The sequence below is a fragment of the Mus pahari genome, chromosome 23 (assembly GCF_900095145.1).
Source record: "Mus pahari chromosome 23, PAHARI_EIJ_v1.1, whole genome shotgun sequence".
Classification (NCBI taxonomy): domain Eukaryota; kingdom Metazoa; phylum Chordata; class Mammalia; order Rodentia; family Muridae; genus Mus; species Mus pahari.
The window spans coordinates 32280782-32308304 of NC_034612.1; the positions used below are offsets into that span (position 1 = coordinate 32280782).

Below are 27523 nucleotides of genomic sequence, written 5' to 3' on the forward strand. Positions count from 1 at the left end.
ACCTTCAGCTTCTAATACCCAACCTCCCCCTATTGTATTAATTTAATATCATAATTAAAAACCAAGAGTGGGGCTTATGTCCCAGAGGGTTACTTGGGGGGACTTTTCATGTCCTTAGTTGACTCCTGGCAGGAGCTTGCCAGTCCCTCACTTTGTTCCACCTGCCCAGGACCCATCAAGTCACATGACCAAGCAGAGGCAGACTTGCCATCCATTTACTGCACTGGGACTGTGGGCTTTTCTGTCTCAGCTTCCAGCTCCACAGAAGGTACAGCGTGCCCATCACAGGGACTCCTCTCAGGGGAACATATACTTTACCATGTCTGGGCAGGGGTGTGTATGAGACACCATCCTGTGGGCTGCAGGATGGTTGAGAACATACCACATAAAATCTTCCCCCTCAAAGAATCTCTCAGCCAACACTGGAAAGGTAGAAGACAGAGTCCAAACACCAAGTACATGTACTAGTGCAAACTTCCCTGGTGGGGGCTAGGGAGATGGCTCAGTGAGTAAGAGTGCTTGCAGCACAAACATAAAGATCTGCATTCAAGTCCCCAACACCCACATAAAACCTAGGGCATGGCAGTGCCTGTGTCTATAACCCCAGTGCTATGTGGAGCTTAGCATACTCCAGAAAACTCTCCACGGGCGTGACCAGAGGTTTATCTCTTGGGTTATTCTGAATTCCAATAAATTGTCAATCAAGATTCACCATCACATGGGGCTGGGGAGGCAGCCTAACAGATAAAGGCACCTGCTGCTAAGCCCAAAGGCCCAAGTTCAATTCCCAGGACCTGCATGATGGGAGGAGACTCAACTTCTGAAAGTTGTCTTCTGACCTCCACACAAGGGCTGTGGTATGCATACCCACACAGAGGAACACACTAGATAGATAGATAGATAGATAGATAGATAGATAGATAGATAGATAAATAGATAGATAGATTTATTTTAAAGTTTAACCCTCACAGACACACTTTTGTAGATTTATTTTAAAGTCTACAGTTCAGGCTGGGCAGTGATAATGCATACCTCAGAGATAGGCTGATCTCTGAGTTCGAGGCCAGCCTGGTCTACAGAGCAAGTTCCAGGACAGTCAGGGCTACATAGAGAAACCCTGTCCCAAAAAAAACAAAAACAGTCCATAATTTAGCAGTTAATGCAGAGACACACAGTCACCACCAGTATCCAATGAGACATCTGTCATCTCCTAAAGGAAGCCCTTTCTTTGCTTATCTTACCCATAAAGCATGTTTTTTAACCTCCACTTTCACTACATGATTGTAAGTTATTTTTTAATTCTGTTACTTGTGAAACATTTGACTTCCCCAGCTTCTAATGAGGTATGCACTCTGAGCACATTTTCATAGAATATTGGCCAGGATACTGGCATATTGGTACCAGGCAAGATAAACACTGAGGTGCTAATATCGCTATTTCAATCCAGTCTCTGCCTCTCCCACTGAGGCAGTACCATGTGGTTCTGGGGGTCACACGTGACAAGAACACAGGAGCTCGTGGTGTTGACTAACCTACCCATGTCGCTGCGGTGGACGCATGGCTAAGACTCTGCTGGCTTTCCCTACCGGCTCTAGGTAAGGGCATCTCCAACATGGAGGAGACAGTGACCCTGGATAACGGAGGTTTTGCCGCCTTGGAGCTCAACAGCCGCCACCTCAATGTCAAGAGCACCTTCTCAAAGAAGAATGGAACCAGGTAGGGGACTGTGCTGAGCCACTGAAGGCTGGATGTGTGTCCCCAGCCACAGGTACCACTAACAAATTACCATGTAACAGAAGCACAGCCCCACGATGGGGGAGTGCTGGATCTAGAGGTTCAAACTACAAAAGGATTAGAGAAGTCTCCAGAACTTCTGTAGAGCCGTGGAAAGGGAGCAGGGCCTCACACAGGAGACCATAGCCTAGGGACACCTGGCAAGCTGTAGGCTTTGTCTCCCTTTGGGTCAGGGACTTTCCAGTTCATCACAGACTACAGCAGGCTTGACCTGCATCTGAGATGGCTTTTTATAATTGTCACTGCTCCCTGCTTTCCAAGTTGTCCTTCAGTGACACAGACAGCCCTTCCAGATGTGGTTGAAGTGAAGACAGATGTGACCCTCCTCATCCCCCAAAGCTCTTAACTTCGCCCACTGCCAGCTTTAGCAGGAAGTAAAATTAGAATTAGAATTGGAATTAGAAGGTGGCCTTAACCTCTGGCTTTTGACCTGAAGCATTTTGAGACTCCACTATAAATATACAAAGCAGGGGCTGTGGAGATGGCTCAGTCAGTAAAGTGCTTGCCATAAAAGAATAAGCACCTGAATTCACTCTCTGGAGTGACCAGACGCACGTGTGTATTGCTAATTCCAGTGACCGCTGAGAGGATTCCCAGAACCTGCTGGCTAGCTAGCCTAGCCTACTCAAGGAGTTCCGGGCAAATGGGACCCTATTTCAAAAGAAAATAACAAAGAGAGATGGTTCAATATGTAAAGTACTTTCTGCATAGGCATTCAGACCTGAGTTCAAATCCCCAGAAACCATATAAAGCAAAATGAGTCTGTAACTCCAGCACCCCAATGATGAGACGAGAGAGAGAGAGAGAGAGAGAGAGAGAGAGAGAGAGAGAGAGAGAGAGNGAGAGAGAGAGAGAGAGAGAGAGAGAGAGAGAGAGAGAGAGAGAGCCAGCAGCCAATCATATCTGTATCAAACAAGGTGGAAGGCAAGGGCCAACACCAGAAGTTGTCCTCTGACCTCCACATATGTGCCCTGGCATGCACACAACTGCACTCACACACATGACCACACACATGCACAACTTACACACATGTATGCCACACGCACGAGCACCTTTCCACAGACATGGGAGAGTGCCTTCCCCAAGCACTCACACACACGAACACACATGCACAACGTACACACATGTATGCATACCGCCACACGCATGAGCACCTTTCCACAGACATGGGAGAGTGCCTTCCCAAGCACTCACACATACTTTTGCCTGCCACAATTGGCCTCCCTGAGAGTCCTGAACTCCCCCGCAGGGTCAGGCACTACCATGAGCCCACCGAAAGCCACGGACAGTGTCAAACTGAGTCAGAAAGGAAGACTGACCCTTTGCCCTCAGCAGCCCTGGGTGCATCGGTGTCAGGGAACAGAGTCCTGTGCTGTTGATGTTTGCAGGGCCCCAAGAACAAAACCTGTAGGTGACATGGGGTCACCCAGACCAGTCCCTCTAGCTGAAGTCTCACATATCTTTAAAATGAGGCCCAGGGCCAGCTACAATGGCACAGGCCTGTCATCTGAATACACAGGGCCTAAGGTACGTTTGAGGCTAGCCTGGGCTACATGGCAAGACTCTGTCTCAGAGGAGAAGGAAGGAGACTAGGATGATAGCTCAGTGGGTAAGGCCCCTGCCGTGCACGCACGGCCCTGAGTGCAGATCCCCAACACTCACATAAACAGCTGGGCATGATGGCACACATCTGGAGCCCCCGCAGGAGAGAGAGATTCCTGGGGTGGCGCTTGCCAACCAGGCTAGCCAAACTGGCAACGATACTCTATCTCAAAAATAATGTGGGAGACACTGACATCAACCTCTGGCCTCTACATGCATGCACACACATGTATACATGTACCATGTATGTGATCACATGCATAAAATATACACAGAAATAAAAAAGAGGTACAATTGGTTCAAAGTTGTCTGGCCAAGTGGCGCCTGATTTTGTGTGGGAAGGCACCACTGTAGTGCCTTAAATTTAAAAATAAAACAAAAATCCACAGATTAATCAAAATGGTTAGATGACAAATGAATCGTTCCCAAAATAAATCATTTTTGAGGTAGAGAAAACGGAGGCCCGGAGCCCTGTAAGATGGCTCAGTAGGTAAAGGCACTTGCCACCAACCCTTATGTCCTGAGTTCAATTCCTGGGACACTCACGGTAGAAGAGAGACCTAGGTGCTCCAAGTTGTCCTTGGACCTCCACGCATGTACATGACACATGTACATGTCAGCACATAGACAAACACATTAAAAATAAATAAATAGTTTTAAAGGAGTTTCTTGGACCTTTCTGAGGAAACTAAGGCAGAGACAACCCTAAGGGAGTTAGATGCCAGAGTAACTGGGAAGATGGCTTTCTCATGCGTAGGTCACTGAGAGCGACTCTCCTGAGAGGGAAAGGTCATCATGCAGCCTTGCAAGCGACTTCAGCCTGAGGGTCCTGCATGTAAGGAAGGTATCTCAGAGTGCAGCTGGCCATCCAGCTGACAGCAGTCACAGAGACCCCTGAGGAGCCCCAGGAGAAAAAGTGTGCTCCTGATCCCGCCTCTTTTGACAATGCATCCGCTGTAAGCACAGACTCTCCCTCAGGTTATAGTGTCTCCATCTCCAAAAGTAAACCAAGGGAACTGGAGAAACTGCTCAGCACTTAAAAGCACCTGCGTGAAAGCATGAGGCCCTGGATTCAGATCTCCAGAACCCACGGGCATGGCAGGCAGGATGACGGCCTACCTGTAACTCCAGGACTCTGGAGGCAAAGTCAGGGCGATCACTGGAGCAAGCTACCTAGCCAGACTAGGCTTATCAGTGAGCTCTGGGCTCGATTGAGACCCTGCCTCATATATATATATATATATATATATATATAGAGAGAGAGAGAGAGAGAGAGAGAGAGCAATTGAGGAAGCCTCCTGATTCTATATACAGGAACACACACAAGCACATGCATACACACACATAAACATGCAGACCCAAGTACACATAATAAACACAAAAGTAATGTTTAAAACCTAATAAAAGGAAACAAGACAGGAAGTTGTAGAGGGCAGGACAGGAAGTTGTAGAGGGCGGGGTGTTTGTTTTCCTTTGCCATGTGACAAGTGACCACACTACAGCACACATCTCACAGGGTAGAAACTGCCCCAGCCCAGCTGGTCGCCTACTAGGGCCACCCATGGCTGTATTCCTTATGCCACTAGGCTTTGTTCTCAGGTAAGACTCCAACAGGCCAGAATTCTTTTTCCAAGACCAAGCCAGCTCTTAGCTGAGTGTGTCTGTGTGCCCCATGTGACTTAGGGCTGGCCTTTTCCTGCCATAGACTGGGGGCTACCCTTGGTCCCCTGCTCCCAGAGGCCACCCACAGCATGTGTTTCTTCCTGCAGAGACAGCAGGAGTTCTTTTCGGGTCTGTCTTATTTGCCACCAGAGGTCTGCATGCAGCTGAGGACAGCTACGGATGATGGCCAACGGAAAATCATAACCTCACTTAAAGCACTATGAGAATGATTTAGAGCAGCTGAATCAGAGAGCTCTGGGTTCAGCGAGAGACACCGCCCCCGTAAACACAGTGAAGAGCCAATGAGAGAGACAGAGCATCAGCCTCTGCTCTCCAAATGCATGCGCGCGCATCCACACACATGCACAAATGCGCACGTACACGATGCCCACAACAGGGTTGGCCGTGCTTCACATTCTAGCTCCAGCTGGCCAAGATGACCTTCTTCATACAGTGTTGTGTGATCGTGACAAATTGAAACAGCAGCCCCACCCTTTCTGCCTAATGTGATATGGTCACAGTCATCCCTATAGCCCACTAGTTACAAACCAGACACGGGCAGCTCCGCCTACAGGTGTGGCCTGGATGTGACAGGGAGCAGTGATCGGGCTAAGGATTCTGTCAACCAGTGAAGGCTAATGCCTCAAAGCCTCCTTGCCCTGGGACCCCAGCTTTGTGTCCTGGGCCCCAGCAGAGCGGGAGCCCAGGCTAGGACACACTTCCCTGACATATACTCATCAGCAAGAGACCACTCACAAACCTCCTCCTGACACGTGAGGCCTCTTCCCCATAGATTTGCCCTCATCCTCAGCCAGTGCACACCATCTTCCTTTGTCTCCCTGAGTTCCATGCGCTCTGCACCTCTGGCTGTCCCAGAGCTCATGTGCCCTTCTTGCTGACAGTCCCACTTGATCGGGACAACTTGTCCCTAGTGCCCTGACCTTGCACTGTGCCTGAGGCCTACAGGCTATAGAATCACAGATAGCCAATGCTTGGAGGTCTAGGTCAGTCATAAACCATAGCATGCAACCATCGGAATGTTTTCCTCCTATTCCTGTGTGAGCAAGGCCAGGCAGCAGCCTAGGAGTCCCACCCCACCCCCGGGAGTGTCCTTTGTCTAAATTAACTTGTGGCATCTTCCCGTTTTAGATCCCCACCCCGACCAAGCCCCGGAGGTCTGCACTACTCCGATGAGGACATCTGCAACAAATACAACGGCGCTGTGCTGACGGAGAGTGTGAACCTCAAGGAGAAGTCGGTGGATGGGTCGGAATCAGAGGTCAGTGCCATGCTTGCTTCCAAGCAGTGACCACCATACCTGCTTCATGAGCCTTCTGATCCCTTGACATGTCTCATCTCATTTTGGTCTCGCAGTCACCCGTGGGATGGGCAGTGCTGATGGTGGAAGGGCCACTGTAGATGAGGGGAGCACACAAATCTGAGAGGTTGCATAGCTTCTCCTGGGAGACGGCAAACAATGTCTATGCATGCAGATAGGGAGCTACCAACAGACCCAAGGAAGGGTCCATCCAAGTCAAGCGATGGAGACTGTGTTCCTTCTCATTGCTATGACAAAATACCTGAGAGAGACTCAAGTTGAGCAGGGTTTATTTGACTCACAGTTTGGAGGGAATGGTGGGGAAGGCACAGAGAAGGAGCAGGAGGCAACTGGCTACACTGTCTGTATGCAGGAAGCAGAGGGCATGTTCTCTCCTTGTTATTCAGCCCTGGACCTCAGCCTAGGGAATGGCACCGCCCACATTTAGGTTGGATATTCCCAGCCTAATCTAGAAACTTCCTCACAGATAGACTTGCCTCCTGTGTGATTCTAGGCCCTGTCAAGTTGGCATTCAGTCTAAGCTACCGTCTAACCAGTGAGTTTATTGGGGTTCCTTACATGAGTACAGCTTCACACATACACGCATCCCAGGAACCCCATGCCCAGTCAATACTGATCTTCTTTTAAAGAGTCTCAGGACACAAGATCCTTCACGGGGATCCCTAGGAGATCTCAAGACTCTTGTGAGCTCTCCAGCTTCCTCCACGAGAGATTGCTAATGGACTCAATCTCAAGATGTCTCATGCACATCATTGAAGCTACCCCACTTTAAACATGACGATGGTCACGTCCAACCTGAAGGACACAGCCTCGCTACACAAGCTTGTAGTCATGACCTCCCTGGGGCCAATCAGTCCTTCCCACACATACAGACAGCCCAAATGCTAGCAGCCTGTTCATTGGATATCAGGTCCTACTTCTTAAGTCTCAGGGCTGGGGTAAGAGATGGGCAAGGCTAGTGTTCCCTGAGCAGAGGGCCCCCTGCAGTACAGAGCATAGGTGTGGGCCCAGCACCCATCCCCTGTGTATACTAGACACATGCCATGTCTTTATAAATGTTCTATTGCTAGAAGGAGATACCAGGACCACAGCAACTCTTATAAAAGGAAGTCTGTAACTGGGGCTTGTTTGCAGTTCCAGAGGTTTAGTCCATTATCAGAACGGGGGAAAGCATGGCAGCATGCAGGCAGACTTGGTGGTGGAGAAGTAGCTGAGAGTTCTGCACCCAGATGCTCAGGCAGATGCTCCTCCCTCAAGGCCACACCTCCTCCCACAAGGCCACACCTCCTCCCACAAGGCCACACCTCCTCCCTCAAGGCCACACCTCCTCCCTCAAGGCCACACCTCCTCCCTCAAGGCCACACCTCCTCCCACAAGGCCACACCTCCTCCCACAAGGCCACACCTCCTCCCACAAGGCCACACCTCCTCCCTCAAGGCCACACCTCCTCCCACAAGGCCACACCTCCTCCCTCAAGGCCACACCTACTTCTACAAAGCCACACCTCCTAATCCCTCCCAAGTAATGCCACTCCATTTGACTATTTGAGCATTCAAAACTATGAGCCTATAGGGGCCATTCTTATTCAAACCACTCCACTCCACTCCTCCCAGTCCTGGAGGTCACAGATACCAGAACACCTCCCATCAAAAGGCATGGTCCACCAAGGGTCTCCGGCTGCCCAGGGTGGACCCTGGAAGAGCCACTCTCTTTCGAGATGAACCTATTTTCTGGTGTGTTCTAGGTCTTGGTTAAAATGGCAGAGGGCCTGAGCTTATGAGACTGATAGAAAGTGAAACTATACAGCACACCCTGAGACTGAAGAGATGGCTCAGTGGGTAATGTGGGGACTGGAGAGACGGCTCAGTGGGTAAAGTGGGGATTTAAGTCCCATCGCCAGCACTTAGGCAAAACACAAAACGTGGCAGTCTATGCTGTAAACCCAGCACTGAGGAGGCAGAGACAGCAGATCTCTGGGGCTTGCTGGCTAGGTGGTCCAGCTGAATTGGTGAGCTGCAGGCCTGTAAGGGACCCTGCCTGAGAGAAGCATGTCACCTAACATTATATATATATATGTTCATATGCATGTGTACCTGCTCACTCATGTTCCAGTACACACACACACATACACACACACACACACACACACTAAAAAACATGAAATTAAAAAGTAGACCCCCATGTTCACCCCAGAGTATCACTTCCTATTCCCCCCTCTCCTCCCCCCTCCCCATGTCAGTCACCACATTTTGTGGGAGGAGCTTCCTGCTCTAGCCTCCTAGAGCGTAAGAGGGGATTCACACACAGCATTATGGATAAGTTAATGGAATAAGGGAAGTTCACTAGACATGTGTCACTCACCCTCTTCACTAAGCAGTCCAACCAGTGACCAGTGATATGGGGTCCGGCAGGGTCATCAGCCCCACTGTGCCCGGGCCCTAGGGCTTTCCCATCAGGCTGTTCCCCACTGGAGAGATGCTTTCCCCAGCAGAGCGTGGCTCACACACACAGGAGGGGCTTCAACTGGGAGAACCAGCGGCTGGGGGGGGCTCCAGGAGGGGTTAGCAACTCCTGTCTCTGTGGCTCACACTGCCCAGCATGTAGGGGCCAATCAGTGGTTCCACCGGGTGTCCCCGAGGGTCCTATTTGTAATCCTCAACGGGAGTGAGAACCACAGGCCATTTGCTGTACACATATGCCTGACTCCCTCCCAGCACGCACCTCTAAATCAATATTTAATCTAAAATACACTCTCACCTTCATTCTTGACCTGATTTCAGCCTTATTGAACCCCAGGGCTCAATGAAACAGCTCCCTTTCAATTGTGGCTTATATATGAACTCCAGCGAGTAGGCATTGGGTGGGCACTGGCGAGGTCCATCTGAGCCTCACTTTGCATGTTCTGTTTACAAAGGATGCTGGGTCTATAACATAGCCTCAGGCTCGAGGGAACCTGTGAGCAGCAGTGTCCATGTCTAGAGAGGCACGAGGTGTGTTTGTCTCTGCTACGGGTGGTCATGGAAAGCCTGAGGGAACAGGCCTGCCTCTTCTGGGCCGAGGTTAGATGTGTCACCGCATGGTAGTTGCCCTTCAAAGAACAGTGGGTGAGGAGGCAGCAGGATGGCCTTGCAGCGGGCTGCCTGTCTCCACAGATAGAGCCAGGTCTTGTGGACAAAGCCCAGCGTCTGTCCTTAGCTGCTGGCCCACTGTTCCAGCCGTGTTTGTAACTGGTGGTGACTGTGTGTGGGGACAGCTGTATGTATGGAGAATTCCCTGTAACTGACATACATCACTTTGTGGTTCTGAACTCTGACTGTGGGCCAGTCATTCTCCACATACTTGGTGTCCACCCTGTGCGTGAGTCATTCTTCTGAGGTTCTCCAGAGCCCATCTTAACCCCACATCTCTCACCCCCAGCTCCTCTAGCCTAGTGCTAGATAGCAGCTATCCTGTCCTCCATCAACCTAACTTGAACTCAAGAGGTCTCAGATTTATGTGTGCTCATAAAACAATTCTCCAAATGGGCTATGAAGGCTGGGATGCAGCTCAGTTGGTAGAGTGTTTGCCTGGCAAGAAGGGAGTCCTGACTTCCATCCCTAGGGCTGCATAAACAGGGTGTGGTGATGCATACCTATAACCCCAACCCTTGAGAGGTGGAGGCAAGAGGATCAAAAGTTCAAGATCAGCTGGGCGTGGTGGCGCACACCTTTAATCCCAGCACTTGGGAGGCAGAGGCAGGCGAATTTCTGAGTTCAGGCCAGCCTGGTCTACAGAGTGAGTTCCAGGACAGCCAGGGCTATACAGAGAAACCCTGTCTCAAGAAACAAACAAACAAACAAACAAACAAAACAAAACAAAACAAAACAAAACAAAACAGTTCAAGGTCATAGCTGCATGGCTCCATAGAAAACTTATAGCCAGCCTGAATTCATGAGACTTCATCTCAAAATTAATGAATCAGTTCATTAATTAAAATTTTAAAAATAGGTTAATAGGTCTGTTTCTCTCAAATGTATGAAATGGTTTGGGATTCAAATTCAAGTGATATTTAAAAGAAATTTAAAAGATAACAAGATTTGCCTAAGCACTGAGCTAGGAAATATACATACATACATACATATGTATGTAACCTGGGCCATATATATGTATAAGCACAGAGATACATAAGTACATATATATGCATATATACGTGCATAAATACATACATATACATGTACACATACATGCATAAATACATACATGTGTATGTACACATGTATAAATACATACATTTACACGTGCATGTACACACACACACACACAGTCAGAGAAGGAGGGGTCAGCACAGAGAACCCAGTGAGAGAAGGGAGGCACAGGTGAGGAAGAGCGCTGTAGAGGAGCTCCATTCCACTAAAAGGAATTCTGCAAGGAGTTTGCCTTTCCTGGGGAGAGATGAACTCTTGACCCCAGATAGGGCACTGATGAAAGACTAAAAAAATGACCCCGCCCAAATCTAGCTTAGTGAACCAATGAGTTTACTGGAGTCCCTTACAGGACAAGACAGCTATATCACCCAAAGTCCAGCCCAACACAGTGACCGCTCAGGAAAGCTGCATCCCCAGAGCTCCCCACATGCTTTGCAGCCAACCCCAGATGGGAGGGTCTCCCTCTCTTCCCAGCAATTGTCTCTGCTAATATGACATTGAGGAGGGGCCTCGGGGATCTTGTAAGTTTCAGGAGTTTCCTGAGGCTTTTGAGTTTCCTGTACCTCCTGGGTCTTAATGAGCATCCCTCCAGGAACACAGGTTTCCATTGGGAGGTAAAAGCTACACAGCATCCACATGGGATGCTCAGGGCTAAGAGGTTTTGGAAGCTTTCCCAAGGAAAGGCTGGCCAAGTTCCCGCTCTCTTACCACACCTGCCTCTAGAAACCACTGAGGCACATCTGCATGGCTGAGGAGGCCAGGGGCCTATGAACTTGGCTGCCAGCCCCTATCACAAGAGCATGCTGTATGGAAAGCACACTCTTGTCACTCCCCAGGGTCACCCATGATTCACAAGGCCTTTGGGGTAGCAGCTCCTTCCAGGAGCCAGTGAACTAATATAAACACACAGAGTCTCCAAAGACCTGAGTCCTGGGCCCTGGAGCCTCTTAATACCCTGAATAACCTGGGCCATGGGGCTACCTGGAGGCCTGTGACTGCCAGCTAAAAAGACCCCTGGGGCTTCCTGGCTCCTGGATGAGTCCTGGCCAGTCTGTTTTCTGAGGTTCTTGGTCTTGCTGTGTCTTTTAAGTGTGTGAACTAAGGGAAATTGCAAAGGACCTCAGTGGAGGGACCCATTGAATCATCCTGGAAGGGCCAGTTCTGATGGCTAAGTTCACTTGGATCTGCCTCTTATTTCTGTCTGAAGTGACAAAGAGAGCCATGGTGTGTTATGTGACATGTGTGGCAGGACACTAACCGGCCCCTGTGTCCCCATAGACACAGACTTTTCTCTATGCCAGTATCTCTGGAAATGGATTTTATGCCCCGGGCAGGAAAGGCACTTCCCTCTGCTTTCCCAGGGAAACACCATGAGCTTCTAAGAAAGATGACACTACCAGAAGGAATGACAGGGACACTGGCCTTCTTGTGTGCATCTGGTATCAGCCACTGACATGATCCTAAGGCAGGGCACTAGATAACATGGTAACCCTAATACTTAGGTTTTGCATTTGAATCTTTAAACTGCCTTCTAAGGAGGAGAAATGTTTTAGGTCTATAGTCTAGGCTTGGGGGATGGGGATGCTCTCAGTTGGTATAGGGCTTGCCTAGCACACAGGAAGCCTGGGTTCCAGCCTCAGCACATCTGCAATATAGCATTCAGGAGGGAGAGGCAAGAGATATAGCACTCAGGAGGGAGAGGCAAGAGGAGAAGTTCAAGGGCATCCTCAGCTACATAGGGAGTTTGAAGCCATCCTGGGCTAATGAAACCCTGTATGGGGAAAAAAAAACTGAGACATACTTGTAAATAAGTACAACAGCATTCAGGTGGATGCTATCACCTAGCAACCCTGAGTGTTCCTGGCACTCTCTCGCCTCTCTAAATGCCTCATCTATACTTCTGTAACTTGGCTGTGTTTCCACCAACCTCTAGTTAAAGGTCCAGAGTTGTGTTAGGAAAATAAACATCGGAGCTAAAGAGTGTTGACCACTATCTCTTGTGAAGGTCAGAATCATCCAGCCTGAGGACAAAGCCACTTCCAGAATAGTGGGCAGAGACCTCAGCGGATGCCGTTCCCAGTGGGATGGCAAATTAACCAGGGAGAATGATTTTGCACGCATCCACCTGCAGGGCTTTGGAAACAGTGCTCAGAGCAGACAGTGAGTGGAGCTTCGTGGAAGATCCACTGGGGCTGAGGAGCTTGTCAGTAAAGCGCCTGCTGAGCAGACATGGGGACCTGAGTTCCATCCCTGGAACCTGAATAAAAGATGGTGTGGTGGTGAGAGCTTACAGTCCCATCGCTGGGGAGGCAGAGACAAGTGCATTCCAGGAGCTCATGGGCTAGATGGTCTGATCAAATAGGTGAGCTCCAGGCTGGGATTAGCAGTTGAAGACTTTGCTGAACAAGCATGGAGACCAGAGTTCAGATCCCCAGAGCTCACAAAATCCATGCAGAGTAGTGTAGAATCCCAGTGTTCGGGTGTGGTCAGGGACAAGAGGATCCTGGGTGCACACTGCCTGTCAGTGAATCAAATCACCAAACTGGAGATTCAGCAAGAGGCCTTGTCTCAAAAACCATGAGGGGTGGGGTGGGGGTAGAGAGACATTCATAATTAACATCACACATACACACCCCACACCACACCTGAATGCTGCCCCTCTGAAATTTTTTAAAAACTCAAAACCAGTTTTCAAAATTCTTCCATCTTTAGCTAATTAGAATGATTCCTCATACCTAATTGGTTCCCTGGTGGTACAGGACACTCTTTTATCTTGCTCGTACCTTGCCAAGCCCTGAGCTGACCCTCTCTGCAACTTGTCGGGAACTCAGTCTGGGGCAGCACTCAGTCGCCTTCCTTTCTTTCTATGGTTTCCTGGGAAACCAGCAAATCAAGGCTTCACATCACAGGCAACTTGGAAGGGAGGGAGGAAAGGAAGGAGGGAGGGAAGAAAGAGAAGGAGGGAAGAAGGAAGGAAGGGAGGGAGGGAAGGAAGGAAGGAAGGAAGGAAGGAAGGAAGGAAGGAAGGAAGGAAGGAAGGAAGGATGGATGGATGGATGGATGGATACAGGCCAAGCCAGTGGCAATGCCTTTTTGCCAATAATTGTCATTCACTAAAATACAACTGCATTAAAAAATAATGTCACATAAAGAACAAACAGAGCTGGCAGCAGAGGAAGGATGGTATCTGGATGTTGCCTCCATCAGGGAAGCCACAGCAAGACCTGAGTGGGAGTCCAAGTCACCAACCACTTGTCTGACGTCCTGTGTCTTTCCCCTAAATGATGGGCAAGAAACAAAGCAGACAGCCTTGGCCTTTCTTCAAAGTTGCCCTCTGCACAAGGGTAGAGTTCCCTCGGATGAGCTTTGCCCATCACACTTCACTGGAAGCCAGTCTCTCTGGCCATATGCACTGCACAGACTCCCAGGGCAAGGCTCTGACTAGTCAGTGCAAGGCACATAGGCCATTCTCTGGTGAGCTCAACATAAGTCGCCTGCCAATCTGTGAACCAATTGCTGTCCAGGATGGCTTCCTTCCAAGTGGTCCAGGCATGAACACAAGAACTGAGACATGGCTCTACACAGGGCAATGGCTCACAGTTCAAAGGCGACGCCCACCTTGCCAGGGTAGTCTTTGGCAGCAGGAACAGGGGATAGCTGGTCACACTGCAGCCACATCAGGAAGCAGAGAGAGATGGGCACTGGTTCTTAACTTGCTCTCTGCTTCTTATTCAGTCTAAGACCCCATGGGATACTGCCCACATTAAGGATGGGTTTTCTGTCTCAGTTAATCTAACCTACCTAACCCCTCATAAAGCATGTCCAGACACTTGTTTATACGGTGATTCTAATTCCCACAAAACTGACCATGAAGATCACCATCTCCTACCTGGCGCCCTTGTGACCACCAGCCTTAGTGATAAACCCCTCTCTATGTGTGGTCCCACACCTTTGGCTCATGAAGTACTCATGAGTGGACATAAGAGGTCATTTTAAGTCACTCTTCCCCTCACTCTGACAAAACGCCTCACAGAAACAGCTTGCTGACAGAGAGGGTCATTGTGGTTCAATATCCATTGTGGCGGGTCAGTCATGACAGCTCCCACCAATGGGACTCTATCTCCATGGACCAGGAACTTTGATGAGAAGTGGAGTCAGCTCGAACCCCCAAGGTCTTCCTCTATGGCCCCCCATCGATCAGCTGGACTCCATGCCCGGGAGGTTCTCCAACCTCCCAAACAGCACCAACAGCCAGAACACAAGTGTTCAAACATAGGCGCCGGTTGAGGATATTGCATATTTGATCCCTAACTAGAATCTTGAAGGCGCTGTATATGTGAAATGGCATTTCGTTAATCTCATACACATCTATAGGCACTGGTCACAGCATATGTTTGTCCCCTGTGGTATTCTGGGGACGTTCAGGCTGGGAGAGAGCTCAGTCAGTGAAGTGCTTGCAGGACATGCATGAGGAGCTGAGTCTGACCCCGAGCACACAGGTAAAAAGCTGAATGTGGTGACACACGCCTACTCCCAGTGCCAAAGAAGCAGAGACAGGAAGATCTCTGAGGCTCACTGGCTAGGCATCCTAGCCAAAAGCAAGACTCTCTATAGGTCCCAGTAAGAGAGAGACCCAGTCTAAAAATACAAGATGGGTGGCTCTTGAGAAATGACACCCCAGGTTCTCTTCTGACTTCCACTTGCATGCAACCACACATATGTATATACACACACATATACACACGTACCTACACACATATACACATACATACCTACGTATACACACATAAATACAGACACCCGCAGAACTGTAGCAGTCCGTTCTAGCCCACCAGAGGTCCAACCTGCTCTTGACCCTGCTTTTCTACAGCCCTGCAGCCACAAGAAGAGGGGTGACAGAAGGATCAAGAGAGCAGAAGGATGCCCCAAGGACTTCTAGGTGGATGCTAGAAGGGCTCACAATGGCAGGATTTATAGACCGTGGTTCCATTAGTGTAGGTGACTCCTTCTACGCTTGGTTCATCTGAGCCAAGACATACCCATACACGTTCAGTCTCCCAGTCTCCAATGGCGCAGACAGAAGTTGTCTGGGAGTCATCAGACATTCTATTCCCACTGCCATTGGCTGAGATTCCCCCGTGGCCGTGGCTTGGGAAGCTCATTTGAATTTGTGGAGTCAGTAAATAAAGAGTCTGATTCACAGTCAAATGTTGCATGCCACCTCAGAGGAGAATAAAGTTAGCCCCAGTTTATGGAACTGGGGAAGAAAACTGACTTCACCCAGTTCTGGGGAGTCAGTGAAGAGAAAAGAGATTGCTTCTGTGGACCTCAATGTCCTTCTCCTCAAATCTCAGGGCATTTAGAATCTAAGCCAGTGTCTGATGACAGCACAGGCTCAACTCAAAGCAGACAACCACAGAATCCTGCTCTTGCCTTCTTCTGTTCCCTTGTCTTCTAGTCTAAGTTTACGTAGAACATTGCCTCCTAAGCCTCAAGACCTCTAGAAAACAGCTAGAGGATGGATCTTAGACATAGCCACAAATCCTGGTCCCTGTGGCATAATACACAGTAGAATATCTGCTGAGAATCCCCACTGAGGGGCTGGGAGCATGGCTCAGAGGTAGAGCACCTGCCTAGAATCCCCCAGTGAAGGGCTGGGGTGTGGCTCAGTGGTAGAGCCCCTGCCTAGAATCCCCCAGTAAGGGGCTGGGGGTGTGGCTCAGTGGTAGAGCCCCTGCCTAGAATCCCCCAGTGAGGGCTGGGGTGTGGCTCNGTGGTAGAGCACCTGCCTAGAATCCCCCAGTGAGGGGCTGGGGGTGTGGCTAAGTGGTAGAGCCCCTGCCTAGAATGTCACAGTGAAAAATGTCTTGGGGTTCTGAGCTCCAGTGTGGGGTCCCACTATCCCTGGCCCCTGTTGAACTTCATTATTCATTGTTATGTGAGAATAACAGGTCTACACCTCAGGATTACTGAGCGAATGCAAAGGCTTATGTGAGTGATTGGTCTAGTGTGTAACTGTGCTTCCCAGGTGAGATTTTAGCCCTACTCTTACATTAACTCTGGGGAACTAAAACCCAGAGGAGTCACAGTCGTGCCTAGCACCCCACTCCGGGTTTGCATGCTGTGTCCCCAGAATGCCCAACTCTCACTCACCTTGGGATAAGTATTAAGAATCCCATTTCTATTTGTATCCAAAAATTCCCAGGAGCCTCTAGATCTGCCCTGCACATCCTAGGGCCTCCTCTATCCCAGGGACTGTGCAGGCTCTTACAGTTCCAGAAGCATCTCTGAATCCCAGAATACAACTCCCTTAGTGACAGCAAGGCACTGGTGTGGGTCATTCACTCAGACTGGGGAGACTCTCAGGTGAGGAGTAGCAGCTGCCAGGACCCTGAAATGTTGTGTTGCTGTGAGAAGCCCTGTCTCAAAACCAGGGCACCCATGCCTGCTTCCTGACAAAGCTGTAGTTGCCTCTGCGAGGACAGAGCTGTGGGGCATAGCTAATGTGTCTGTGGCTTTCCGTACCCTCTGTCAGAAGCAATGAGGAGCATGCCAGGGCTCTGGGGCTCTAGGAAGCTTCTTGGCACCTGAACCAGCCTGCCAGACACAGGTGTCACCAGGTAGCTTCCCAGGGTCTCTGCTTGGAAGCCAAAGGCTTGTTTAGAGGATAGGGTATTCCACTGGGAGCTCACTCACTGAAGCCCACTCCAGCCTCCATCTCCTTCAGTGATCTTTCTCGTGACAACACAAAGAGGAGAAAATAATTTTACTTAATTTCAGAAAAATGCATAGGCATTGCTTTGGCTCACACCTTTTATCCCAGAAGCTGAAAGGCAGAGGCAAGAGGATGGAAATCTCAAGAGAGAGGCCAGCCTGCATTTCATGGTGAAATTGTTCTCCAAAAGCAGGAGTGAGAGAGGAAGGGAGGGGAGGAGGGAGGGAGGGAGGGAGAGCTAACTGAATGCTTCTAACCCATGCTACTGGCATATTGTACAAAATAAACTGAGACCCTCAAACCCTCAGCATCTCCGGGAGCTCAGTGGAGCTCTAGGGGCTGCAGTCGAGGATGCTTGGGTCTGGGCACTACAGCAGAGGAAGCTGCAGGCACTGGCTCGTCCCAGTAGCTTGCACTGCTGCAGACTCTAAGCCTCTCTGGACACAGTGTGAATCTATGGCAAGAGGCCACCGAGGGTGGCTCCCCTAGCAGCTCACACCTTGGTCTTACAGATCAAAGGCCAGGAGCATCCCCAGGCCTTCCTCCATGTATGCTCTGAGGCAGCATAGAAAGAGGACTACAGTGGGGAGGACGGAAAGGTGAAAGCACACCTTCCTCCTCTGCAGTCTGCCCGAAGCCTCCCACCCCTGAGAATGGAGGATTCCAGAATGATTGACATTTAAAGTGAAGCGTGTGGACACAGAGACAGCATCCTTCCATGTAAAGATATGTTATATTAAACGGCAGAGAACCCGCTTAAAGTCTGCATGCATGGTCTCAGGTGGGGCCTCATTTCTCTCCCAGACATTTCCGGGAATTTCAAAACAGATGCCCCACCCCACCCCCGCACCGCCCCCCCCCCCCTGAGCTACATTTACCCCATCAGGCGAAGTCCTATCAGGTGCCACTGGGAACCCACCTGGGACCTCATTATCTTTTTTAGCAACCCTTTGAAGATAACAGCATCAAGCCCTACCAGAATGGCATGCATGGGAATTGTAGAGATGCAGAAAGTCAATTCCTCTGGAGAAGCCCACACCTGCAGCAGCATGCTCTCAGGGTGTCTCTCCCCCCCCCCCAATCTTTCTCTTAATCCTAGTATTTCTGATGAATGTTCAAATATCTTTTAAGGGGCTGGAGAAATGGCTCAGGTTAAAAGCATGTTTTTACTGAAGACCAACTTTTGGTTCCTGGCACCAAGCAGCTCACAGCCTCCTCTAACTCTCCTTCCAGAGAGTTCTGCTTCCCTCTTCTGGGTGCCACAGGAACTGCATGTGCACATGCACAAACACAGAGAGACACACATTTGTGCAAATTAAACATGAATCTTTTAATTTGTATGTGAATGGCTGTATACCATGTATGTCTGCATCCACAGACACGAAGTACCCAAAGAGGTCAGAAATGGGTCTCAGGGTCCCTGGGGATTGAGTCACAGATGACTGTGAGCAGCTTGTGGGTCCTGGCAGTGGGACTCTAGTCTTCTGGAAGAGCAGCCATATAGACTCTGCTGTGAAATCAAGAAGACCCAAGTCCAAACTTTAAGTACACACATAAAACCTGATCATGCCAGCAGGCCCGTCGAGAGGCAGAGACACATAGATCCTAGTGACCTGCAGGCCAGCCAGCCAAAGAGAAATGGCAAGTTTTAGATCCACCCTGTCTTAAAATAATACGGTGAACAGAAAACCAGAAGACATTCAACATCTTTCTTTGCCTTCCACATGTGAGCAGATGGATACGTAGACCCACACACATGCAAACACACCACACAAAAATAAATAAATAAAATTAAAACAAATTCCAACTCTGCTTCTCACTGGCTGTCTTAGTCAGGGTTTCTATGCCTAGACAGAACTTCATGACCAAGAAGCAAGTTGGGGAGGAAAGGGTTAATTCAGCTTACACTTCCATGTTGCTGTTCATCACCAAAGGAAGTTAGGACTGGAACTCAAGCAGGTCAGGAAGCAGGAACTGATGCAGAGGCCATACAGGGATGTTACTTACTGGCTTGCTCAGCCTGCTTTTTTTATAGAACCAAGAACTACAAGCTCAGGGATTGTACCACACACATTTGGCCCTCCCACATTTGATCACTAATTGAGAAAATGCCTTACAGCTGGATCTCATGGAGGCATTTCCCCAACTGAAGCTCCTTTCTCTGTGATAACTCCAGCTGTGTCAAGCTGACACACAAAACCAGCCAGTACACTGGTTCATCCCCGAAATTCTTTTCTGCATTGAAGCCAAGGGCTCCTTTCCCCTGGCTAAAGGGAGCTCAGTCTGTGCATTGGTTACTTTCCTATCCTATTGCTGTGACAAAACACTGAGGCCAAGGCAACATATAGAAGGAAGGGTTTATTAAGGCTTATGGTTCCAGAGGGATAGAGTCCATCACCGTCCTGGTGGGAAGTCATGACAGCAGGCGGGCATGGCAGCTGGAGAAGGGAGCTGAGCTCCACACCTAGAACCACAGGCGCAGGGAGGGAGAGACACAGAGCAAGACAGGGCCTGGAACTCTCAAAGCCTCCAACAATGCCACACCTCCTAAACCTCATCCACCAACTAGGGAACAATTGCTCAAATACATGAACCTATGGGGACATTTGCATTCCATAGATGACACAGCACCAGACTGTGACTGTTCTAGACCACCGTTAACATTAGCAATTATGGACTCTGTGGGGACTCTGTAGCCATCTCCCAGGGTGGGGTATAGCACAGGCCTGTCCTGGGCTTACAGGAGAATGCCAACAACAGGTAACCCTCAGGCCACCTCCATCTTGGGTGACTAACGGCTGTGTCCCTGTTTCCAAATCACACCCCCCCCCCTTCTCCCTCTCTCGCTGTGGCTCACACTCTCCATCTATCTCATCCTCAGGCCTCTGACTCAGACTACGAGGAAGCCCTGCCCAAGCACTCCTTCGTCAACCACTACATGAGCGACCCCACCTACTACAACTCTTGGAAGCGGCGTCCCCCTGCCGCAGCACCGCACAGGTACGAGGCAGTGGCAGGGGCCGAAGCCGGCCCGCACCTGCACACGGTCATCACCACACAGAGCGCGGGCGGAGTCTACACACCAGCTGGCCCCGGAGCCCGGGCCCCCCTCACCGGCTTCTCCTCCTTCGTGTGACATCACGCCTCCATCAGGGTAGACGGGTGCAGAACTTCTGGAGTCTATTTTTGTTAAGACAATCAACTCTGATAACTGAGCTGAATTTTTTTGTTTAAAAGATAATAATAATAATTCTGATAAGCGATCTTACCTACTGGTGAAAACTAGGATTCACTTAGGAAGGTTTTTTTTTAATGGCTTTTTGTAACATCGCTGCAGGAAGCGGGTTTCTTTGTTTTCTTTTCTTTTTAAGAGAAGGTATCTCCCTGGTGCAATAGCTCAGCACCGCAGGCGGGGGCGCTCTCGACACACCCCAGCCCTGGGCTCCTTTGGCCTCCAAACCATTCAGGATGGCGAGGGAGGGCGGGCAGGAGGGGGGAGGGGCACAGGTAAATCGCATCCGCGGCCCACTTCTCTCTCTACCTCCTTTTGGAGAACCAGCCAGCCTGGACCACTTTCTCCATCTTAGGACAACTTGAGGCTCCTTGCTCTCGTCTGTGCTTCAGAGAATTGCTCTTCGCCTCACTGGATTCTGTCTGGTTCTCAGCAGGGTCCGCGCGAGGCCACTGCGCGAGTGGCATCTAGCCAAGGAGGGCTCAGCTTGCGACCCCTCTTTAGGTTGCCTGCAACCCTGGAGGTTTCCCTTTCCCTCCCTCTTCCTCTCTTCTCTCAAGCTGACAGTTACAAGAACAGGACGTCCCTCCCCCAACTGGCTCTGGAGGCCCCCCAGGCCCATCCAAGGCCAGCTAGGTCCTTCTGGTGACCACACACACAGCACACAGCCCACCCGCGCTGAGCACGAGAGGAGCGGAGACGCGTGGTTTTTGCAGTTGCTTGTGGCAGTAGCAGATGTGCATTGTTGAACCAGAGTATTTTTTAAACCTTTTTATCTTTTTTTAATCTATGTCACATGAAATGAATTCGTCTTTGCTGTCTCCAGGTGCCTTTTAATTCATTGTTCAGCTTTGTACGTGGGAAAGACAAGAAGCGACTGTGTCTCCAAATAAAACAATCGGCTCTGAGAAACCAACCGGGGCCACGAGTCACCTAGCGCACCCCCCCACACACACATGGCGCACAGTAGGGACAGCCTTTCCCTTTCTCCTCCTGTGCTTGCTGCTGTCCCGCTTCTGACCCCTGGTGCTGTTCCCTCTACCCAGCCATCCAAGGCCAGCTTCTTAGCCTTAACACGTTTTCTGAGAACGTTTTCTTTTACTTTTCGTTGCTTAAATGTTTCCGGCTAAGTGCAAAGTGGCACTCAAGACCCCATGAGTGTCCTGCCACCCCTAGTCCAGCGCCCCACCCCATTCCCCCATCTGGTTGTGACCAGCTGGATCCAACCACAATGTGCCCCAGGACTGGCATCGTGGCTCCACATCCCCACATCCTCGGGCACTCAGAGCAGGTGAGAAGAGTTTGTCTCCCAGGGGTCTTGGCGCCCGTGGAGGGGACTAAGCTCTTCAGTGCCACTACTAGGTGATTCTGTGAGTCAGGGGACATGGATCTTGTCTTGCCTTGGAAGTTGCTGGTGTGGCCCCAGGACACAAGAGGTTCCGCTTGGGGTTAAAAAATAAACTAGTTAAAGGCCTTTCAGTTTTTTCCAAAATCAAGAATTTAAAAAAAAAATTCCTTCCTCCTCTTTCTCTCTTCCTCTTCCTCCTCTCCCTCCTCCCTTCTCCTTCTTTCCCTTATCCTTCCCTCTCCCTCCTTTCTCCCCCTTCTTATACTATTCCTCTTCACTTCTCTCTTCTTCTTTAGTTCTCCCCTCCCTCCTCCCTCCTCCTCCTCCTCCTCCTCTTCCTCCTCCTCCTATCTCCTTTCCTTCCTCCCTCCTTCCTTTTCTAAGCTGAAGAGGAAATATTCTAAACCAAAAATCCTAGATGCTCTGCCCAAAGCCACTTCTGTGTGGGGACTGCCACCCTCATGGTCCACAGGAGGGACCACGTCAGTAGACTGCACCAACCTACTCCCTGGCCTGAAACGAGTGAAGTGGACAGAAGGCCACATGTCTCCAGTTGAACTTCTTCAAAGGTGGCACCCAACAGAAGACAGGGACCAGGCTGGCACTGTATCGCGATTTGCTCTCTTAAGCCATAAGGACTTGGTTGCTTTAATCAATAGGGAATGGTCTGGTCTAAGGCGAGACTCTACTCTGCCTTGCATTTCCTCACCATGAGTTAGCAGTTTGCAGTGCTACCTGGGTCTCCTTGATGATCAGTAACTTGTTTTCTATGGAAAGGTCTGTCCAGGATGCCCTGGCCCTGTGACTGCTGATGGACAGCTGTCAGCAGCTGTCATCAAACCCAGCACTTAGACCAGTGGTTCTCAACATGTGAGTGGAGACCCCTCGGGAGACAAACGACCCTTTCACAGGGGTTGCATATCAGATATACTGCATATCAGTTATCCTGCAAATCAGACATTTACAGTGCAAATCGTAACAGTAGCAAAGTAACGAAGAAAATAATGTTAATGGGTGGGGTCACCACAACATGAGGAACCATGTTGAAGGGTCTCGGCATTAGGAAGGGTGAGAACCATTGACTTAGAGGGACCCTGTCCCATTGGACCCTGTCCCATTCGAATCCCCTGCACCAAAGGCAGAGGTTGAGGGTTTCCAGTTAGATTTCAGTCTCTGGAGCCACCAGGCATTGGCAAGTGTCCTTCCTAACTGTAGGGACAGAATGGACACATCACACAGTTGTAAAAGGGACACTACATCCAAGGCTGGGTTGTGAGAAATGATCCGAACAGGCAGGATGTGGACACCCTTCTGACTTCTGTCACCTCCATGAAAAGTGTCACCTGATGAAAAGTGACAGCAGCCTCGGTGGCTCTGTAGAGGGCACTCAGCCCTGTGCAGCCTCGGTGGCTCTGTAGAGGGCGCTCAGCACTGTGCAGCCTTACCTCCTTGTGTGAGCTGCTGCGCCCCACGGCAGGCTTTACAGAGCATAGATACCCAGAGAGGAAGTTAATAGCCATGCTGACATCTCCCCGCCTCCTGCTGGCCTTCCTCAGCATCTTCCCACCCCAGCAGGAGGGATAGGGGTGGGGCGGGGTATCCCTTACCTGGAGCCCTGGGAGGAGCAGAGCAAGAAAGAGCCCACGAGGAGGATGTGTGTTCTGGAAAGTTTTTTGGATGTGGTGTTTGAACTTGGTCTTGATCAGCCTGAGCATGTGTTTGCATAGAGGTTCTTAGCATGGGTTTTCCTTACTTCTGGATTACTGGCTCACAGCATGGCAGCTCTCCTGCTGAGCCCCAGTCCATAGACTAGCAGCAAGAGGGACCAGTCTGAGAGGCCAGAACAGTGTGGGGTTCCCAGCGGGGGACTCCCAACCCCACCCTCTGGCTTAGGGGGGTCCTGAAGCTTTCCCTGTAAAACTTCTAAAATGGCACAGATCCCGGTACAGGTAAAATAAACGAACCCCCTACTCCCTCAACTTGTAGAAAGGCAGAGCGGTGCTATAGGTACAATTTTTAATAAAAATATTTTGTTCCTTAAGTGCTTGTGACTTTTTTAATCCTTCATTTCTATTTATGTGTATGTGTTCGTGTGTTTATTCCTGTGAACAAGATTGTACAGCTGCACATATGTGTGGAATCCCAGGGACAACCTCAGCTGACATTCTTCAGGCACTGCCCATCTTGTTTTTGTGGCAGGGTCTCGCGGCAGCCTTTAGCTCCCTGAGGAGGATAGGGCAGCTGGCCACTGTCCCCTCTCTGGAACCACATCCGGAATCTCCGAGAGCTATAGAACCTTATGCAGAGCCGCTGTTGGAACAGCCGGTTTCTCCGATATCATTGGCTCACTGCACGCTCATTTCAGAATGATTTGAAGGCATCTGCGTCTCTGCTTGTATGAAAAGCTCAGTCCTTGCCAAAGACTCCTCTCCCTTTAATGGTTGAAGTCAATTAATAGCCAGCATGGTGAAAATTCCAAGCCGTTAATTCTGGGCTCTGTGGTCTTAAAAATGTCCTACTTCTCGTCAGATAAGACAATATTCTGCAGTCATTAAGCAAATCACTACATTATGGGCTTGACTCAGATCCAGACTCCAATATTTTAGGAGAAAGAAAATCATATCTGGGAGCAGGGAAATGGCTCAGTGGGTAAAGTGCTTGGGATACAAGAGGAAAACGCTGACCGTGACCTCCAGACCCTGTGTGCTCCAGACCCTGTGTATAAAGCCAGGCATGGTGGTATGTTCATGCAATTCCAACCCTGGAAAGGCAGAGGCAGGGGGGTCTGTGAGGTTCATAGGCAGGCCGGCCTGGCTGAGTCGCAGAGCTTGTCTCAAAAATAATATGAAGGGTAATTGAGGACAACACTGGGCATTGACCTCTGACCCCGCGAGAGCTTCTGCGCACGTGCATGCACACACACACACACACACACACACACACACACACACACACACGGGACTGGGATTCTATACTCCACCCAGAGACAGCAAAGATCCTGCAAACTCCTAGGAGAGGCAGCAATGCACTGTGGAGCCTGAGCGGGACTCTGAGACTTGTGCCCTATGTATCAAGGGCAAAGCCACCAACCCTGCCCTCCGCCCACCGACCCCGCCCCATCAGAAGAAACAACATGGAGAATAGCAGCGAGGCACCCCTCCCCCACCCTGTCAGGATGAGGGGAGCCTGAAGCTCTCTCCCAGTTCAGCAGGTGACAACAGGGGTCACATGGAGGCTGCCACCACCAAGTGTTGACAAGGCATCATGCCATCCACACGTGAACAATGTAAGAGGGCAGCTGGGGCCAGGCTTAAATAATGCCGGCATCCAAGTGTCCAGGTCTCACCCACACACCAAACATGGCACAAACAACCAAGAAAGTCTCTTGACAAAAGACTGAGTGACAAAAGACAGCAGAAACCGACCCTCACGTCAGAGCCGTTAGAGCCATGTGTCACCAATATAAACCAACTATCAAAACATCATCATTGTGTGGGGAGATGGCTCAGCATGTGAAGTGCTTGCCTTGAGCCCCACCTTCACCTCCGTGGCTGTGATGGAGTGAGTCCCTGGATGATACGCATCTTACGGGAGAAAGGGGTTGATTTCAGCTCAGAATTCCGGGTTCCAGTCCATCGTGGTGACAGGATGGGCTAGTCACGCCACATCCTCCCCATCCGCATCCAGGAATAGAGAGAGATATGAGCATATGCACTTGCTTGTTAACCTGTGCTCGGCTCAGCCATTTCTTCACTCTTCTACAGGCCAGGAACCTTTGAATTTGGCCAGATTTTCCTGCTCTGTGGTCGCCTGTCAGGCAAGAGGAGTGAGAAGACAACAGAATGAATTCAGAGCAGGAAGGAGGAGGGAGGAGGGAGGAAAGAACAGAGGGAGAGGAAAGGAAGAACAGAGTGAAGGAAGGCAGCCACAGAGGAGAATCTATAACACAGTAATGGTACAAAGCTCAAGTTGGAGATCTTTCCTGCAGGACTGCTTGTTCAGCATCTCCCATCATCCACCAGCTTCCCTCTACCTCTAGTCTGATGTTTTCCTCCTGTGAGTAGTCACTGCTCAAAAATAATCCTCAAATTCCGAGAAGGGCCTGCATCTCTTGATACCCTGTATGGAAGCAAGAAAGTCAGTTCAAGCTTCGAAAACTGTGATGGACACATAGAAACTGCCTCTACTGCCAGGCCTGCTGGGGTAAGCTACGTGGAAGACCGAGGCAGGAAGACTGCAAGTCCAAGTGAATTCAAGGCCAGACAGAACAACTTCAGACATTATCTCAAAATAAATAATAAAAGGGGGCTAACGGTATAGTACAGTGGTAGAGCCCCTGCCTAGAATCCCCCAGTGANAGAGCCCCTGCCTAGAATCCCCCAGTGAGGGGCTGGGGGTGTGGCTCAGTGGCAGAGCCCCTGCCTAGAATCCCCCAGTGAGGGGCTGGGGTGTGGCTCAGTGGCAGAGTCCCTGCCTAGAATCCCCCAGTGAGGGGCTGGGGTGTGGCTCAGTGGCAGAGTACCTTCCTCGGATATGGGAGTTCCCGATTTCCATCTCCAGGACTGAAAACAAGTAGTTCCAGGAATGATGCCATAAACATGAAGGAGCCAATGGTGAGGAACAGAGAAAAGCTGGCTCTTCAGGGCCTCTGGGAATTAACAGAGCAGGATGCAAGGATGACTTTGTCCTGTGGCTCAGGAGTAAACACTCAGGGCTTTCATGACTATTCGGTTTCCCCCTTTCTGTAGATAGGCTGAAAGGAACCACATTTCTACTACACTGAGGAGTTGTGAGCAGAGAAGTCTTCAGTCATGCTTCCCACCCAGGAGCATGCGCAGTCCAGGAGGCTAAGTGCAGAGGTGGGTCTGTGCATAAATGCCACCCAGTGTGGCTGAGAGTTCAGGGCTGGGAGACACTAAGGGACCAGAAACTCAGGGAAGAACCTTCCTCTGAGAGGGCGGGCGACTCACCCCATCAGCCTCGCTCACCCAAGAGGGTATTAAAGGTCCTTTGGAGTGGAAAGACAAGAGGAAACAGTAAGGCTGTGCTGGGAAGATGGCTGGCTCAGTCAGTAAACAAGCGTGAGGAGCTGAGTTCAAATCCCCAGGAGCCATGTAACAACAACAACAATGCCTGCAGTGGCACACGCCTGCACTCCCAGCTCTGGGGAGGTGGAGACAGATGGATAGCTGGTGTTAGAGAGAGCGGCCAGCCTAACCTACTTAGTGAGCTCCAAGTCATTGAGAAGCTCTGTCTCAAAACAAAGAGAAGAAGGGAGAGGACGGAAGGTAGGTGGCACTTGAGGAATGACACAGAGGTTGTCCTCTGACCGCCACATGCACAAGCACACATGCGTGCGCAGAAAAACAATTTTTTTTCACGTACACACACAAAAAAATATTTTAAAGGAAGCAAATGTGGCCAAAATATATCATATGCATGAATGGAATTATCAAATAATTAATAAAATATATATATATTTATAAGGAAGGCATGGGCTGAGCATGGTAACACCATGCCTTTAATCTCAGCACTTAGAGACAAGTGTGCCTCTGTGAGTTCAAGACCAGCTGGTCTACACAGTGAGTTTCAAGCAAGGCTACATAGACCCTATTTTAAAAAGAAAAAAATTAAAAATAATAGAAAA

At 50.0% G+C, this 27523-nt stretch overlaps 1 protein-coding gene across 1 annotated transcript in view; it reads left to right on the forward strand.

Annotated features, from left to right (window-relative positions):
* Sdk1 (sidekick cell adhesion molecule 1) overlaps window positions 1–21534 on the forward strand; it is a 953795-nt gene extending 932261 nt beyond the window's left edge. Inside the window, exons 43-45 of the mRNA XM_021222746.2 lie at window positions 1596–1716; window positions 6208–6337; window positions 20178–21534. Coding sequence (XP_021078405.1) covers window positions 1596–1716; window positions 6208–6337; window positions 20178–20432 — 506 coding nt within the window. The 3' untranslated portion in view covers window positions 20433–21534. The remainder of the gene's footprint in view (window positions 1–1595; window positions 1717–6207; window positions 6338–20177) is intronic.
* Window positions 21535–27523: the final 5989 nt, after the last annotated feature.